Consider the following 18,097-nt stretch of genomic DNA (forward strand, 5'->3'; position numbering starts at 1 on the left):
GATGTGACAGAAGGTAGTGATGGACTCATTCGAAATTCCTACCTGCTTAGAGTTACAGCTTAGTGAGTCACTGAAAATGGAACACCTACAGGGACATTATGTGAAGGAGAGGTTACTCATCTTGTGAAGTAACCGGAGTTCTTCAAAATGTGTGCCCCTGTGGGTGCTCCACTTACCCAACCTCCTTCCCCTCTGCTTCAGAGCTGCCTCTGTGGGCTTCATGGTAGAGAAGGAACTGATGGTGGTTCACCCATACAGCTCTATGTAACATAAGTGTAGGGTACCTGCATAGGCTGAACAGACACTCCTGACTGGAGATTTTTAGCAGAGGCATATAGGCACACATGCACCTAAAGTGGAGCATCCCAGGGATGCATATCTTGAACTCCAGTTACTGCATAAGATGAGTAACCTTTCCTCCTCAAGCAGCATTTTTTTTACTTTGCCTGTCAGTAATCAAAATTAACAATCAATGTAAATATTTTTTGTCAGTTTGTGTGTGGGGAAATTAGTGTTTACAGACATTTATCAATAAAAATCAAATCCTTCCAATACTTATCATAATCTGTGGGGAAAGGGAATTTACTTAGAATGTGTACAACCTGCGAGCTGGAATTGATAGGATTATTTACATCATATGTTATAGAATATGGAAAAAATAATTTAGTGTGACTGAAATTATAATGATATCAACTGGAACTCTGGCTCAGAATGAGTCTGGATTTCCAGATTTTAAGCCATGAAACTTTTGATTGGAGTATCCATGCTGTGTACAAATTGGTATGTTTTAAAATCAGTTATAAGACTTGTCTGAGAATTTGGAAAGAATTAGATTCTTTTTTATTTAATCAGAAACTACTTTTTACGTAGTGTGCCAGGATTATTCAACCCACATATCATCAGCAGTAATAGGTATTCTGAACTCCAAACTTCAGACATGCGGTTTTGTACACACTGAAGCATAGCATAGTTCTTAGAGTGCTTGCACATGTCCATTCCAACTTAAGTGTGTGTGCGAGCATGTCCCCCAAGCATAGCTATCAGAGATTTTTCCCCTAGCAGTATCTGCCAGCTCGGCTCTAGCACCTGTGGCCACTCACTCATAGCGCCGGTATAAGGGGCCCTTCCGAGCCTCTGCTCCTCCATTCCTTCTTATCACCTGTGATGATTGTTGGAGATTCCCTCCTTTGCCTTGGCAAAGTGTGTTAGTGGGTCTCAGTTAAAAATTCTGTAGTTTTATTAGTTAGTGTAGCGTATTAGTTGTAATTAGTAGTATAGAGTGGTAGCTAGGACTCCTCTCAGTGTCTAGAGAGGGAGTCTATCTCTCCCCCATATTGAGGCATGCCTCAGTTGCCAGTGTTTAAGCACTGCTCTTTCTGTGCAAAGCCTATACCAACCAGTGACCCACACTTAAGTTGTCTTAAGTATCTGGGTGAGGGACACAGGAAAGATCACTGCCAGATCTGCTGCAATTTCAAGCCGCGGACCCAAAAGGATTGGGCAGCAAGACTAAATGTTCTCCTCATGGAGGCAGCACTGAGGCCCACCTTGGAGCCAAGATCTGACTCGGCGCTGAGTACGTTTGCATCTGTGCAGAGCGCACTTCTCACTCCTAAGAGCTCGTGGCATTGCTCTTCCTTGCCAGTGCCCAAGGAGAGGCACAGAGGACAGTGGGAGAAGACCAGTTCCCTGGCAGCAAAGACTGACAAAGTGAGACCTGGGGCAAGCCACTCTCCCTTGCTGACACCACAGCAGCCTCTGGCGTTACCATTAGTGCTGGTACCACAAATGCCCAGGGGTGAGATGCTACCCCCATCCCAGCATCCGATGGATGACTTGGCAGTACCATTGACCCTGGAGACTTATGCTGCTGCTAAAGGCTTGATGGCTCTGCCAGTACTCAGCAGCACCATCTACGCTGCCTAGTGACGCTGAACCTTCCACTTTCAGGCCAATCTCAATACCAGCCTCTAGGGGAAAGCCTCTGTTTATTACCTCACCAGAGATGTCCCCACCACCGTGAGGATCGGCACTGCCGTGGTCACCTCAATCATCTTTATCTCTTCCTCGTCTTAAGAGTCAGATTCGGGGTCTGACATCTTGAGTCACCGTCACTGTTCCGTGCACCCATCTCCGACTTCAGGAGCCCCAGCAGCTGATGCCGCAAAGCACCAGGCCCATGGGGACCAGCACCAATCCAATGGTCCTTTTGGAACCTATGGGGGTTTCCTCAGAACCAAGGCACCAGCTTGAGGCTCCAGTTACTCAGTGTGGTCGGAGACTAAGGCAGTGCCAGGGACCCACGGGGAGACTCCTGAGCCAAACTCTGGGGTCGACGCTGGAGCCGGCCCGAGTACCAGTTCTGGCACCAAGGCAGGCACCGGTACTGCCCAGCAGTTGCAAACTGGCCAGGAGGAGATTCCCCTGGATGTTGGGACAGTGCATGCCTCCTCGTCCTCACCAAAGGATGAATTAATGCTTAAGGGGGCTTCTCCCTCCCTGGGATGACCTGAGAGCCCACCAAGGCCTACTTAAGCAGGTGACCTCTAATTTGAGTCTTCAGGTGGAGGTCGTTAGGGAGCAGTCTGGTGGCTTCCTAGACATTTTGATGGCCGCAGCCCTGGAAAGGGTTGCTCTTCCTTTGCACAGTTCCATTATGGGGCCAGTAAAGACCCTCTGGTAAAACCCAGCATTCATCCATCCCTTGCATCACCAAGGGAACTGAGAGAAAGTACTTTGTGCTGGTCAAGGGATATGAGTTTTTATTTTCTCACCCCCTGCATGGGTGTCTTGTCATTGGGGCTGCTACTGAGAACAACCATCAAGGTAACACAGGGTCAACTCTGAAGCCAAAGGAGCCTAACAGGATGGACTTTCGCATAGCGAACCAGCAGGGTCACTATGACTACAACATGTGGGAAGGGATGACTAAGTTTAAGGATAAACTTCCCTAGGAGAACAAGCAGGAGTCCTCAAGCCTAGTAGAGGAAGGGAGGACAGTTGCCAGAACCTCCTTACAGGCAACCCTTGATGCCACAGACTCAGCAGCCAGATCTATGGCCATGGCAGTCACTGTGTGCAGGAGCTTGTGGCTGCAAACATCAGGGTTCCCAGAAGAGGTCCAGCAAGCAGCAGTCCTTACTGTTTGAGGGACCCTTGCTTTTTGCTGAAAAAAATGCCAGGCTCCAGTGTTAGGAGTCTTTAAGTCCCTGGCTCTGCAGTCCCAGTCTCAGCTCAGGAAACTATATAGGCCACAACTGTTTGGCTGCTTTTATCCTCACCAGAGATACGATCAGAGGAGACGAAGGAATGGAGGCTCTTGGCGCAGGAAACATGCACCTTCCTCCTTCTCCATGGGACACAAGTGCCCCCTCGTCATTTGGGTGCCTCAAAGCACTCGTTTTGATGAGTTTGTGGAGGACAGCATACCAGTTCCAGTCTCACAGGATCCAGTTACCCTTATATTTTCCAACTGTCTTTCCCACTTCCTTGAGGCCTGGCAATATGGATCACTTCCAGCTGCTGGGTCTTAAACACTGTGGAGGTCGGCTATACCCTCCAGTTCATCTCCAACCTTCCCCATCCCTCTTCAGGGAATCTTCTCACAAGCTTCTGCTGCAGCAGGAAGTTCAGTCAGCCCTCAGGATGGGAGTTGTGGAAAAGGGTTCTACTCCTATTATTTTCTGATACCCAAGACCAAGGGAAACCTCATGCCCATCTTAGACCTGTGCCATCTCAACCAGTTTCTTAAGAAGTTGATGTTCCGCAGGGTCTTTTTAGGGTCAATCATCCCGTCTTTGAATTCAGGGGATTAGTATGCTGCCCTCAATTTAAAGAATGCATACTTCCATATATCAATTTCTCATGGCCATAGAAAATATTTGAGATTAGTGGCAAACCAGGGGCACTACCCAATTGCAGCCCTGACATTTGGCCTTTCAGCAGTCCTGAGAATCTTAACCAGATGTATGTTGGTGGTAGAGGCCTTTCTAAGAGGAGGAAGAGTCCACATATGCCTGTACGTCGACGACTGGCTAATCAAGGGCAGGTCTCAGGAGCAAGTGAAGTCAGACGTTGACCTCATCCAAACAACCTTCTGGTCATTGGACCTTATCAGCATAGAGAAGTTTAAACTAGTCCCCACTGGGAGAATAGAGTTCATCGGAACAGTCCTCGATTCCCAGTTGGCAAAGGCCTTCCTCCCAGAGGATCGCTTTTAGGCAGTTTCAGAGCTAGTTTGTTATATCACAACAGTTAGGACATGCTTGAGCCTTCTCGGCCACATGGCATCATGCAGATATGTGGTTCATCACGTGAGGCTAAGACTCAGACCTCTCCAGGCCTGGCTAACCACAACATATGCTCCCTCCAGGCACCCCCCTGGACAGGGTGGTTATGGTGCCTCCACACATCCTCCCTCTCATGGTGGCAAGACCATTGGGTAGTCTGCAAAGGGATTCCCTTCACAAAACCTCACTCATCAGTGCACCTGGCCTCTGACACTTTAGTGCTGGGTTAGGGAGCCCACCTGGAGGTGCTCAAGACTCAAGGGTGCTGATCCACTGAGGAGCTGGTGCTCCACATCAATGTCAGAGAGCTCAGGATAGTCTATCTCACATGTTAACCGCTCCTGCCTCATATTGCAAACACGAGTCTCAGTCCTATCTTATTTTTATTTTTTATTTTTTTCAATTTTGAGATATACCTATCTCATAGAACTGGAAGGGACCCCGAAAGGTCATTGAGTCCAGCCCCCTGCCTTCACTAGCAGGACCAAGTACTGATTTTTGCCCCAGATCTCTATGTAGCCCTCTCAAGGATTGAACTCGCAACCCTGGGTTTAGCAGGCCAATGCTCAAACCACTGAGCTATCCCTCTCCAGTTTGGCCGAGCGATTCTACAGCGGTTCTCCAGTCATCTTCCTATATTACTGCTTGCATAAGAACATAAGAATGGCCATACTGGGTCAGACCAAAGGTCCATCTAGCCCAGTATCCTATCTTCCGACAGTGACCAATGCCAGGTGCCCCAGAGGGAATGAACAGAACAGGTAATCATCAAGTGATCCATCCCTTGTTGTCCATTCCCAGCTTCTGGCAGACAGAGGCTAGGGACCATCCCTGCCCATCCTGGTTAATAGTTAGTTACCTAAATTGGAATGGACATGTGCAAGCACTTGAAGAAAAAACAGTTACCTACCTCTTATAACTGTTCTTTGAGAGGTGTTGCATATGTCCATTCTGAAATCCACCCACTGGCCCCACTCTGAGTGGTTGGTAGAAAGAATCTGAGAAGCAGAGGCTTAATGGGGCTCCTTATACTGGCGCTGTGAGCACGTGGCACCGGGGGGCACCAGAGCCAAGTCAATGACTACCGCTAGGGAAGAAATATCTGATAGCTGTGCTTGGGGCACTTGCACACACACTTAGGACACGTGCAACACATCTCGAACAACAGTTACGAGGGATAGGAACCATTTTTTTTCATACAAAGGGTCATTTCCAGGAAAATAAATTAGAAATCTTCTTCATTAAAGCTAGAGAGGGTAGAAAAAGCTCTGGCTTGAAAAAGCCAGTTTATTATCCTAGGGAAAATTAATGCTAGTTTGCTATTATTCGCTATGATTCTGGTAACATGTCTCCCTGGGACCATGTTGAGCTTAGTAATTGTGCATGGCAATAGCTGACTAATTTTCTAATTTGGATAGCAGTAGCAAAATTTCTCCTTAATTGAGGGATCCAATTGTCCAGAGTCAAGTGATTAAATGGGTATGAAAGTCTAAGCAATGGCCCTTTGAAAGTTGTCAGGATTTAAAGACTAAAAAATAAAGATGAAATTGTACAAATCAGTCATAAATTTTTTCAGATGGTTGTGAATGTCCACCTTTTTTACAAGCCAGTCATGCAACAACTCTGGGTATGGCACTTGAATTGACTGATGTGTTAGTCGGTGACTAAGATATACTTAGGTGATTTACTACCAGTTTCATTTAAACTCTTAATTTTATATTGGTGCCCTTTACACTTACCAAGATGTCAGTGATACAGTGAAAAGAGCTATACTGAAGCAAGTGAAAAAATATTGGAAGTGTAGAACTGGTGTTATTTCAAAAGAGCGTAACATTACTTGGGAGAACTGAAATTCATTCTGGCTCCTGCCAGGGAAGCAGCACAACAACAGTGGGAAGAGAATGCTGTACCCAGCTGCCTCTGCCATCTACACTATCATTCTGGACCTCAGATTTCAGCCCTAGTAGTCTCCAGCTTTCCCTAGGAACAGCCCTGTGGTGCTCAAAGTTGTTCTACCACGGTGCCTGGGAGGGCAGACTCATTCTAGCTGCTGGCATAGTACCAGCAGTGGGAGGAAAGAGGACACCTTTTACAGGTTTGGGAGCCTTTCATTCCACACATTCCCCAGAATCAGAGCGCTGTGCTTGCTTCTGTTGAGGTGTGTTGAGAGTCCTAAAGTGAGACCGGTTAGCCATCGTGGCTGACATTGGGCCAGGTTTTATATAAGAACTTTTGTTTTACAGCATAGTGCTCTCAGCATACCTCATCAACAGAAGCAAGCAGAATGATCAGAAGTGCTTGTCCACAAGTTTACAAACACTGATGGCAGGAAAGACTTTGTTTAGCACTTCACTAATCAGTGTAATATAAATACAACAGAAGAATTTTTAAAATGAATCGAAGCAGAGCTAAGAGAATTTACAAAAACAGAAGAATTGAAGCAGCGTTTCACGGACACCTGGAAGAAGCTTACTCATATTTTTAAGAAATATATTGACTGTGTTGCAAAGAGACTTTTGTATAACGAAAGCTAAAGGGAGACACTGAAAATAATGCATAGAATGACTGGAGAAAAAAATTGTAAGCTTTTTTTAGTGACTAAACCCAAATTAAGGTCATTGTCGAGCACCCAATTGCTTGATTTGATTTCCATTTAGTCTTCATTTTATATAGATGTCCTTGACATTTAATAAAAGTAAGCAACAACATAGAGCGCACAGCACTATGAAAGTATAGCAGCTCTTTCATCTTCCTAGTAATTATTGAATTTATAATGCTGATGCACATGGACCAGACACCACCATTGCCAAGAAAACAATGATTCAAAATTACTTCTCTTTACTTTACAGAGATCTGAAAAGAAAAAGTAATCAAGTTAAAAACTGTACAGCTAAAATTGAACTCCTTGGGAGCTATGATCCACAAAAACAGCTTATTATTGAAGATCCATACTATGTAAGTATCACAGATTGACTAGAGAACTTTTAAACATTAGTATCTATGTATGATTGTAAAACACAATTTTAAAAGTAGCCGTTGAAGACTTAAATCTGGATGACTAGATATTTTTACCCTTTTTCTTATCTTTTTCCAGGGAAATGAAAAAGACTTTGAGACTGTTTACGAGCAGTGTGTTAGATGCTGTAAGGCATTTTTGGAGAAGTCTCGTTAGTGCCACACCATTTTATTTCTAAAAGGAAATAATATTTAGCTCCTTCTTTGAAGTGGTATATAAATTTCACTAGATTAATGTATTTAAAATGTAATATTGCATCTCTTCAGGAAATTCTAACTGCAGCTTCTTTAATTTTAGTTTTGTATTGTAGCTATCCTATGGCCTAACTCAGAAGAATTTGGAAAAGTTTTAAAAATTGTATTTGAAGATCAGCTATTTTGTTGGACATCAGTGTAACAAAGTGTTTCATTCAGAGACCAGCAAAATAAATGTTTATGAACTCTCTTTCAGTGTCTAAGTACTATAAAATTAACATGTTTTGCATTTGTGTGTGTGTGTGTAATACAAACTTACATTCTTATGCATATATCCATTTAAATATTCTTCAAAAAGGGATTTGAGAAGCAGGAGCTTTAATGTTTTGACACGGATATGCTTATATTGAGCATTAACTGATGAATGCTGTATTTCTCAACTAAAATAACTGCATCCTTCAAGACTATTTCAGGCAAAGCTATGATGCTGATTTTGCTGCAGATAAGTCTGTGGATACGTAACTCCATCATCATCATCATCATCATCATCAGACTCTGCAGACATCCTGGCCAGCACAAGTCCCTAGAATTGGGAGTGTACAAAAGCTGGGTAGCATTTGCGAACTTCTGCAGTCCTAAAGTTTGAGTTAATGCCCCAATACATGAATTAATGGGAACATTGACCACTTCCTTGTACTTCCTTGACATCTGAGCCTCTCTTTTCCTTAGATAAATAGTTGCCTGCTCTCGAGTAAGAATTGAGGGGATTTTTTTCTCTGCAACTTTTCAAATATCTCCCCTCGATTTCTTAATCAAAAACCAGATCACCAATCCATTTTCTAATCTCCTGCTTCAACTGCTGCAATCTCTTCCTGGTCGTTTTGGATCCCCACAATGCTAGGTTTACTCCGCCTTTCATATTACACTTTCAAAGGGCTTGGGGTCATCTTTAATGCTTGGAATGCCCTGGTACATTTTCACCCAGCTGGTCCACTTTCACCCAGATTCATTCACTCCTTGGTTTGTTCAAGTTCCTCCTAAAACTCACTTCTGCTGACTAGCCTCTGGAAAATCAAAGGGGATGAAAAGTGTTAAAATAAATACTAATTTTTTTTTTTAATCCTTCATGAACGATATATCCCTTTCTGAGTTACCACAAGTTTTTGATGTTCACCATTCTTCCTCTGCCCTTCCCACTTTTTGTTATGTCTCAGTTGTTGAAATTGGGCGGCATGTGTTTTGGGACAGGGCCAACATCTTAATTTGTGAAGTAGAGCACACTTTGGCATCCTCAGAAAAGAGTGACTCCCCTGACTGAAGATAAGTTGCCAGACTCCATCGTCTCCACATAGTATTTTTTGTTAGAGCGATGCGCCTAACAGTTTACAGTTAATCTTGATATTGTTTCAAAGCTCAGCCAGGCAGAGCTTTTCAAGATAAAGCAATACAATATAAAAACATAATTGAGATTCATATCTTGATCTAGCAATATTAACCTATTAAAGTGAAAACTGAGCTGAAAATGAAATCTTTCATAATCCGTGTCTCTGTTAATAGTCAATGTCACTGAATAGTGTTCAGAGGAGAGTAGGTGGCACATCAGAAGTATGCATTTGAAAGCTCAGTTTTAAACTAACGACAGGCCTCACCATAGTAGAGTGGGGTTACTCCATGGGGAGGTAGTTCTGCTCTGTCCTGAGAGTTCAATAAATTGTAAAAACTTACCCTTTGTGGGCATGTTTGACCATCGTCCTAGCCGGTGTTTAACACAAACTTCTATTCCAGGCTCATATGAAAGAATTAAAGGGGAAAATAGTTACTTTTACTTGTGTTATATAACACCTATGTGCATGAATTTGTAACCATGTGTTTCTGTAAAATTCAGGTTCTTAAAGAAAATTTGTATATCCAGTAGTTTAATACCAGTCCAGTACAAGGTGACTTGATAATAGAGAACCAACTAAAGTAATGCTGTAACAGAGCAACTGAAGTGCATTTGTCTGTAGCTGAGCGTGTGTGGGCCTGCAATTTTTCTCAGCTTCTCCACTCACTATGCCTCCTGTCTCCTGCTGCACTCGTCGGGCAGGTCTTTGGTGACTTAGCCCTCCGGCCGAGTCACAAACAGTCAATATGCAAAACAAACACACCCATTTTGGGGTACAGAGTCCAAAATGTCTTGCAGCCCTCTCTGGGCTCAGTCTTCTAACAGTCCAATAGGGTCCATCACGGTACCCTCTCCACTGATGTCAGTCTGCAGTTATCCCTGGGCTCAGGCTCTTCATTAGTCCAATGGGGCCTATCGCAGTGCCCCCCTCCCCCACCCAGTTGATCTTCCTGTAGTCCTCCTGGGACTCAGTCTTCAGTCTGACCAACAGGCACTATCTCAGTACCCTAGCTGGCCATTTTACGTGTGAAGGTTCCTGCTCTGGGATAGAGCAAAGCCCCCTAGGCTTTCTCCCTGGAGACTCTTCGCCTGTCCTTTAGTCCTCTGACTCCAGCTGGGTCAGGCTGGGTTCAGTACCTTCTGGGGGGGGGTAACTGTTCCACAAACAGTGCATTCCCTGGGTCTGTCTCAACTGCCTTCTTTCAAGGCATAGCCTAGTGATTCTCAAGCTTTGGAACTAGTGACTCCTTTCACATAGCAAGCCTCTGAGTGTGACACCCCCCACCCCTTATAAATTAAAGGCACTTTTACATATATATAACACCATTATAAATGCTGGAGGCAAAGCGAAGTTTGGGATGGAGGCTGACAGCTTGCGACCCCACCATGTAGTAACCTTGCAACCCCCTGAGGGGTCCACTTCTCCAGTGGCTGTTTGGGAGGGAGGACCTGGGCCCCAAGCCAGGGACCATCTAAATCACAGCCATGTCCCTCTAACTGTATTTCCCTTGGCCACTTCCCTACAGCCCTTGTCTTCTATGCGGCCTAGCAGCCAGCCAAGAACATCTTTCTTTCTCCCTGGCCCCTGCCAGCAGCGGCTCTGTCCAGCCTTTCAACTTCTATAGCCAGCCAGGAGCTCCTCTTACTCTCCCAGTCCCTGCCAGCTGACTGAATTCACTTTGGCTCTGCAGCTCTTTTTATCCTAGCCTGCTGGGCTTTGGCTGCTTCCTGCAACCTCTTTCCTGATTAGCTGTGTTCCACGCAGCCTCTCCATGCAGCTTAGAGGATCTTTTCTACTTCCCTTTTCCTGAGGGGAGTGTGGCAGGACCTTGAGGCTTCCAGCAGAGGCCTCTGGGCCTAGTCCACCCTATCACAGTCTCTATGAAGTTTTCATTTTATATTAAATTTTCAATCATATTTTCCTTTCAGGTCTAGTCAGTTTTTTTTATATTTTTGTAAATGGGACTCTACCTTTTAACTATGTATAAAATTGGAAGGCAGGACAAATATCCTGGCCCCAATTCAGGAATGTATCCCTGTTCAGGAAGAGTGCTCAATATGCTTAAAAGCTTGCCTAAACTGGACCCCATGAGAGTAACATTGCATTTAAAAAGAAGGCTTGTTTGCAGAAGATGAAAGAATAGAAAATGACTAGCCATCAGGAAACAGTTGCACAATGGCATTATACAAACATACATGTGCAAGATGAACTGACAGAAGATGCACTAATAAACCATAAAGATGACTGTTACAGGTCTAAATTTTCTCAACTTTTAGGAAAATGTTGTGCCAAATGGACAAATACAGAATTTCTTCTACCTCTTTTTTTTAAATCTGCAGCTGCTCTCCTTAAGTAGACGGAAAGATAGGTTGCTTGACTAGATCTAAATATATCTGATTGCCCTAGCCACTGCACTATAGAGTGATTCTCTCTGGCCCAATTAATATTTTAATTAATTAAAGTGGAACAGCTTCAGCAGGAGAGATTGAGACCCACACCAGAGTATCCAGTAGCTAGGGAACTCATCATACAGGTAGGGACCCCCTGTTCACATCACTTCTCATCAGGGAAAGCAATTGAAGAGTTGAACTGCCGTCTCACATTCTGAATGAGTACATAACCACTGGGCTAAAGGTTATAAGTGAGGTCCTTTTCCCCTCCCCCATTTTGTGTGGCATTAAGCAGCCTCTAAGAACACCTATCGGATCAGATCCTGCAGGCATGATAGGTGCTCCCCAGGTTTATGGATCATTCTGGGGCTTAGCAATGAGACAGGTGTTTAGAGTGAAGCAGCATGCCTAGAAGCAGAAACGTAGGCACCTAGATAACTTTTACAGCAGGTCTGAGCAAGTTTTCACACCTACAGGGTTAGGTAGCAGCCAAGCAAAGCTTTTGTGGATCTCAGTAGCTCCTAAAACTGAGACATGGGTCCTTTTGTGGATCTGGCCCTAAATGAGTTGTATAGGAGCCCATTATTCCCCCCTCTGAACTTTTTGTTACAAATGTATTAAGAACTGTCAATAACAGTTGACATGTTAATGCCTCATGAGGTCACATAAATCAATGGTTATCAACCAGAGGTATGTGCACCCCTGGGGATATGCAGAGGTCTTCCAGTGGGTACATCAGCTCATCTAGATATTTGCCTAGTGGCTACATAAAAAGCACTAGCAATTTCAGTACAAACTAAAATTTCATACAATCACTTGCTTATACTGCTTTATATACTATACTTAAAATTCAGTGTACAATATTTATATTCCAATTGATTTATTTGATAATTATATGGTAATGTGACGGTAAGCAGTTTTTCAGTAATAGTGTTCTGTGACACATTTGTATTTTTATATCTGATTTGGTAAGCAAGTCGTTTTTAAGTGAGGTGAAACTTGAGGGTACGCAAGAAAAATCAGACTCCTGAAAGAGGTACAATATTCTGGAAAGGTTGAGAGACACTGACATAAATCACATAATATGGATTTCTCTTACTAAAAGAAGCGTGAGGAAGTTAGGTGCTCAAATCCAATTGGAATTTTGATGGGATATGGGCACCTTTAATTCTTTTACTAGAGAATACTGGGGGATATTTGCTTGGCATCTTATGTGGCCAACAACAAAATTTCCTTGGAGTTCCTAAAAATGATAGTTGAAGATTCTTAAACACAAAGTCCTGCACCCAAAAAAGGATAACTCAATATTGGACCTCATTTTGGTGGACAAAGGGTTAATTACAGATTGTTGGTAAATTGCATAGTCAATTGCTTGACCACAGTTTGGTTTGTTATAAAATATACTCAAGGGACCAAATAACCAATGTCAGTCAGCTTTATTGCTATAGGCCAATAATAATATACTACAGGGAAAATGTTCTATATGATGCCTGCCTCTGGGAAGCCCTCTTGTGCTGAGATGTTACATTCACGTTAGGCGTAAGATGTGCTCCCAAAGTTATACATTTCAGTTGGTATTATTTGTATGACGATTTCACAATTTACACATCTCTTTACACATCGCTAAAATCCAACCTGTAATTTTATCCCAATTCCCTAACCTATTGTTCTGTTCCTTGCTATCTTTGTTTTGGATTAGCATTCCAGGTACTGGTCCATTAAGGTACTTTCCTAGTTTGTATTAAGACATAAAATGAATGTATCTTGATTTTTGACAAGTTTCCTGTCTGCTTGTACCAAATCCTTGCTTTGGCAAATGCAAAGAGTTATGAGATACCATAATCCTATTCACTTATGATAGGTATAGGCCAGTTTATGCTATATTACTGTTACAATATTTGAGCTTAATGCATACGCATACTAATATACATGTGGGGTGGACAATACATGTTATTAATATGACATTATATTCTAGCCAGCATACATACTCATTGCTGACCTAAAAATTAGCACTTATCATGGTATCAGTGATCATGATCTGGTTACGTGTGCTTTGTGGAGGCACCAACCAATAATGTGTATATTTGGATCTTCAAAGGGTCAGTTTTCAAAAGTTTAAAACAGTTGTAAGCATAACTGACTGGGAACATAAATTTAAGTGGGAAGTGTCAGTGGAGGTGGTGGATTCACTGTTACTTGGAGCCTTGAAGAAAGATTAGATATTTTTCTGAAAGGTATGTTTGAAGTCAGTTTCTGGGAGAAGTTTTGCAGGTTCAGGGTGTCAGACTAGCTAGTCATGGTGATGCCATCTGGCTTTGGAATCTGTGAATCTATGAATCTCCTTGTTGTTAATATCCTTCCTTCATAGACCTTGGGGAGAACAGGCTTGCTTACATTGTCTTCAACTTGCTCATAACACTGTTGCTCTGTATTTGATAATGATTATACTCTAATCCAGGGGTCAGCAACCTTTCAGAAGTGGTGTGCTGAGTCTTTATTTATTCACTCTGATTTATGGTTTCAGTAATATTATGGTGCCAGTAATACATTTTAACCTTTAAAAAAGCTCTCTATCTATAAGTCTATAATATATAACTTAACTATTGTTGTATGTAAAGTAAATAAGGTTTCAAAATGTTTAAGAAGCTTCAATTAAAATTAAATTAAAATGCAGAGCCCTCCCCTCTGCCCTCCAGCAGTGGCCAGGACCTGGGCAGTGTGAGTGCCACTGAAAATCAGCCTACCCCTGATCTAATCTCATGCAGCACGGCTTCAGTTGGTCACCTGCATGGCTTTGTGGCACCTTAGTCTGTCTTATTCACTGCCTGAGGCGCACATTAGTTTAGTCTCCTGAGGACTAAAATGCTTTGGTTTAATTGACTTTGTTGGGCTCAATATAGGGTATTTGGATGGAATTTAATAGTGTGAGGTATGCAGGAGGTCAGACAAGATGATCTAAAGATCCTTTCTGGCTTTAAACTCTATAAAACTATGAAAATCCTAGCCCCACTTACTTGTATCATACTCAAAGGTTTTATACCATACAGTATAATATGATTTAAAGGACTTGTGTAAAATAGATGGTTCTTTGAAAGAAATCTTAAGTGTCAAAACTTTTGTGTGTCTGGAGTGCATTTATTAGAAATGCTCCATAGTGCGTGGTTTTTGGTTTGGGTTTTTTTGGTCACAAATAAAATGACACATGCACCAAATGGGTTGGGTAGGTGATTTTAAAGAAAAGTGAAATGCATAGTGAGACCTCCTGATACAGTCTTCTTTTAGCCTTTTCACAAGTTACTTTCCTAATATAATTTTGCATTGGATTTTAATAAAATTTACGGATTATATTGCTCAGAAACACATGAGTAACCACATTAAATCAATTCCAGTTTGTGAAAATCATTATTCTAAAGGGACATTTAAAGAATACACATTGAAGCTCATATAATATATCAAACACTTTATTACTCATGTTTGTTATTTACAGTATTTACATATTGCACGTTAGCTGGAATGTTTACACATTGAACAGAAAACCAATGGCAGATTGTGTGTGTGTGTGTATGCAAAATTGACACTCCTTTGTCTTGAGAAAACATGTTCACTTGGAATCGTGTTTTGTATTTGTCATGCAATTTGTAATTTGCACTCCAACGGTATAATGTGACCCCTCCAACACTGAAATTTTTAAATGTTTGTTTTATCCAAACTCTTTTTTAATTGCATAAGCATGAAGAATATCAAGTGAAAACCACTGCTGTGGAGTAGATTAATTAAGAGTTTGGGGTATATAAACATAAGCATCCCTCCAAGTCTCGGAATTCCGCAACAGAACATTAATTTCTTGGTGAAGGGTACATGTTCATGTAATTTTTGGCAGCACTACACATCAAATGTGGAGTGTACTTTTAAGTATGGAGCAGTACATACTATTGGCAGTTATACTACTGTAAAAGATGTAGATCTGCAAACTACTGAAAACATACAAAACACCTTAAAAGAATTACGGGAAATAGTCTGTCAGTCTGCAAAAATAAATCCTCTTGTTCACAATGGAATATGTTATAAAGGTATTAAGTTCTATTTCCCTGTTGGTTTCCAAGGCACTTCTCCTGGTTCTTGGTGTTTCTTTTCTGTATGGTAGTATCTGTTGTGTTTAAAATAAATAAATAAATTAGTTGCCTTTTATCATTTTCATATTTTAATTCAGCTGTTTAAAATGCATTTGGCAGATAGACTAGAGTTAGTAAATAAAGATTTTTGTAACAACTGCCTCTGGAAAATCTGGTAGTACACTTCTGATCTCCTGTTCTGTTCATATTGCACTACTCACTAAAGAAACCTAACAGATTAGTGTTTTGGAAAAGCATCCTCCTTTGTGCTATTCCTATCTCTTTGATGCTCTATGGCTGAAAAACAGATTTTGAAAATTACAAAATTCCACTATTTTAAATATTTAATATTTCAAGCTTAGTTTTTTAGAATAAATCAATTTCTAAATGCAGTACTGAAGTCAAAATATGAGTACATATCAACAATGCTATTAACATTCTGTCATTTTTGTAGTCTTAAAATCTCACTACCAATATAGTTTTGGCATAAGGTCTGCCCACATAGATCCAATGGCAAGATCAGGATTGCGGAGCCCAGGCATGCTCCCACTGAGGCAAAAAGTAACAGTAAAATTATTTAAGTACAGCAGAAGCAGGAAGCCTGCCAGTCAGGCGGTGGGACCACTAGTCACCAGAGTGTTAAAGGAGCACTCAATACAAGGCCATTGCAGAGAAGCTAAATTAACTCTTTGCATTGGTATTCACTGCAGCAAATGTAGGGGGAGATGCCCAAAAAGAATAGCTCTGGTGTGGGTAACAAATCTGAGGTACCGTCCCAAATTGTCAGCAGAAAAGGATTTAGAACAAATTGATCAACTAAACAGTAGGTCACCAGGACCAGATGGTATTCACCCAGGAGTTCTGAAGGAACTCAGATGTGAAATTGCAGAACTAGTAACAAGTATGTAACCTATTACTAATATCAGCCTCTGTGCCAGATGACTCTATGGTGGCTAATGTAATGCTGGGCACCAGAGGAGAATCTGGAAAATGACAAGCCAGTAAGCCTAACTTCTGTATCAAGCAAACTAGTAGGAACTATAGTAAAGAACAGAATTATCAGAAACAGATGAACATGATTTGTTGCGGAAGAGTCATCAAAGCTTTTGTAAAGGGAAGTGATGCCTCACCAATGTATTAGAATTATTTGAGGGAATCAACAAGCACATGGATTAGCATGGTCTAGTTTATATAGCGTGCTTGGATTTTCAGAAAGTCTTTGCCAAGATCTTTCAGGCTTTTAAAGAAATTAAAGTAGCTATGGGATAAGAGGGAAGCTCCTTACACAGATCAGTAACTGGTTGAAAAATACGAAAGAAAAGGTAGAAATAAATGGTCAGTTTTCACAAAAGAGAGAGGTGAAGAGCAGGGTCCCCCAGAGTTCTGTAGTGCGACCTGTGCTGCTGTTCATATCCATTAATGGTCTGGAAAGGGGGTGAAATAGCAAATTTTGCAGACTATGCAACATTATTCAAGATTGTTAAGTTCAAAGCAGATGGTGAGAAGTTAGAGGGATCTCACAAAATTGGGTGACTGAGCAACAAAATGACAGATGAAATTCAATGTTGATAAATGCAAAGTAGTGCACACTGGAAAAAATAATCCCAACTGTACATATACAGTGATGGGTTCTAAATTAGCTATTTCCAGCCAAGAAAGATTTTGGAGTCAAGATGGCTAGTTCTCTGAAAACTTCTGCTCAATGCTCAGCGGCAGTCAAAAAGGTTAACATTATGTTAGGAACTATTGAGAAAGGCATAGAAAATAAGACAGAAAATATTCTGATGCCAATATATAAATGTATGCCCACACCTTGAATAATGAGTGCATTTCTGGTCATCCTGTTTTTTTTAAAAAAAAAGGTATTTTAGAATTGGAAAAGATACAGAGAAGGGCAACAGAGATGATCAAGGGTATGGAACAGCTTAATTACAAAGAGAGAACCCCATGTTCAGAGTGACCCAAAACCTTTGACTACCAAAAGCCAGGAGTGGAATACAGAGGTGGATCACTCCCGAATTGCCCTGTTCTGTTACACTCCCCCTGAAGCTCTAGTATGGGCCACTGTCAGAGATAGGATACTGGTCAGGATGGATCACGGGGCTGGTGTGGCAGTTCTTATGATAGGAATTTTTTCACTCTGTTCAAAGGAAAGATCTGGACAGATGTCGGCAAAAAATTTAGTACTGTGTTTTGAAACCCAGTTTTACCAGTATAATCTGACTACAGCGGGACAACTCAAGTAGGAATTGTAACAGTGGGCCTTTTATTTGCTGGAAATCTGTGGCTTTTTCAGCAAATTTCACAGAATGTTAGTATTAGCCCTGCTCTGAACAGCTCCTTGGAAGTAACGACTAGTATTGAATCACTGAATCGTATTAGCTGAATAATGTAGGTATTACCTTATGGGCTAGAAATGTTAAGTCAAAAGTAGTTGAGATATGGAAGCTTATCAGAACACATTTATCTATGAGTGGTATTCATTCACCATCAGATTTAAAGTTGTAATTATGCATAGTACTGTAAAGATTAAAAAACCTGTCACTGTGAAGTTTAGCATTATCTCCATGATGCAGTTTTGCCGCAAAGCAAAAGTATGCATTTTAATGGATATTTATTACAAAATGAGAAGATGTTAAATGGTGTATTCCTTTACACTGGTCCATGTCCTGGTGATACTGTTGCAAAAAAAGCAAACGTGATTCTGGGAT

General features: G+C 41.6%; 2 protein-coding genes across 9 annotated transcripts in view; one reads left to right on the plus strand and one right to left on the minus strand.

Annotated features, from left to right (window-relative positions):
- ACP1 (acid phosphatase 1) overlaps positions 1–7,749 on the plus strand; it is a 31,835-nt gene extending 24,086 nt beyond the window's left edge. For both annotated transcript variants that reach the window (XM_050951062.1, XM_050951061.1), the window contains exons 5-6: positions 7,139–7,244; positions 7,384–7,749. In XM_050951062.1, the coding sequence (XP_050807019.1) occupies positions 7,139–7,244; positions 7,384–7,461 (184 nt within the window). In that variant the 3' untranslated portion in view covers positions 7,462–7,749. The remainder of the gene's footprint in view (positions 1–7,138; positions 7,245–7,383) is intronic.
- ALKAL2 (ALK and LTK ligand 2) overlaps positions 1–18,097 on the minus strand; it is a 485,537-nt gene that overhangs the window by 450,469 nt on the left and 16,971 nt on the right. For 4 of the 7 annotated variants that reach the window (XM_050951066.1, XM_050951064.1, XM_050951067.1 and 1 more), the window contains exon 6: positions 14,720–15,421. The exons of the other annotated variants lie outside the window; for them this stretch is intronic. The gene's annotated coding sequence lies outside the window, so the exon portion shown is untranslated. Of the gene's footprint in view, positions 1–14,719; positions 15,422–18,097 lie in introns of those variants that run through there. 7 annotated transcript variants of the gene reach the window in all.

The sequence above is a fragment of the Gopherus flavomarginatus genome, chromosome 4 (assembly GCF_025201925.1).
Source record: "Gopherus flavomarginatus isolate rGopFla2 chromosome 4, rGopFla2.mat.asm, whole genome shotgun sequence".
Lineage (NCBI taxonomy): Eukaryota > Metazoa > Chordata > Testudines > Testudinidae > Gopherus > Gopherus flavomarginatus.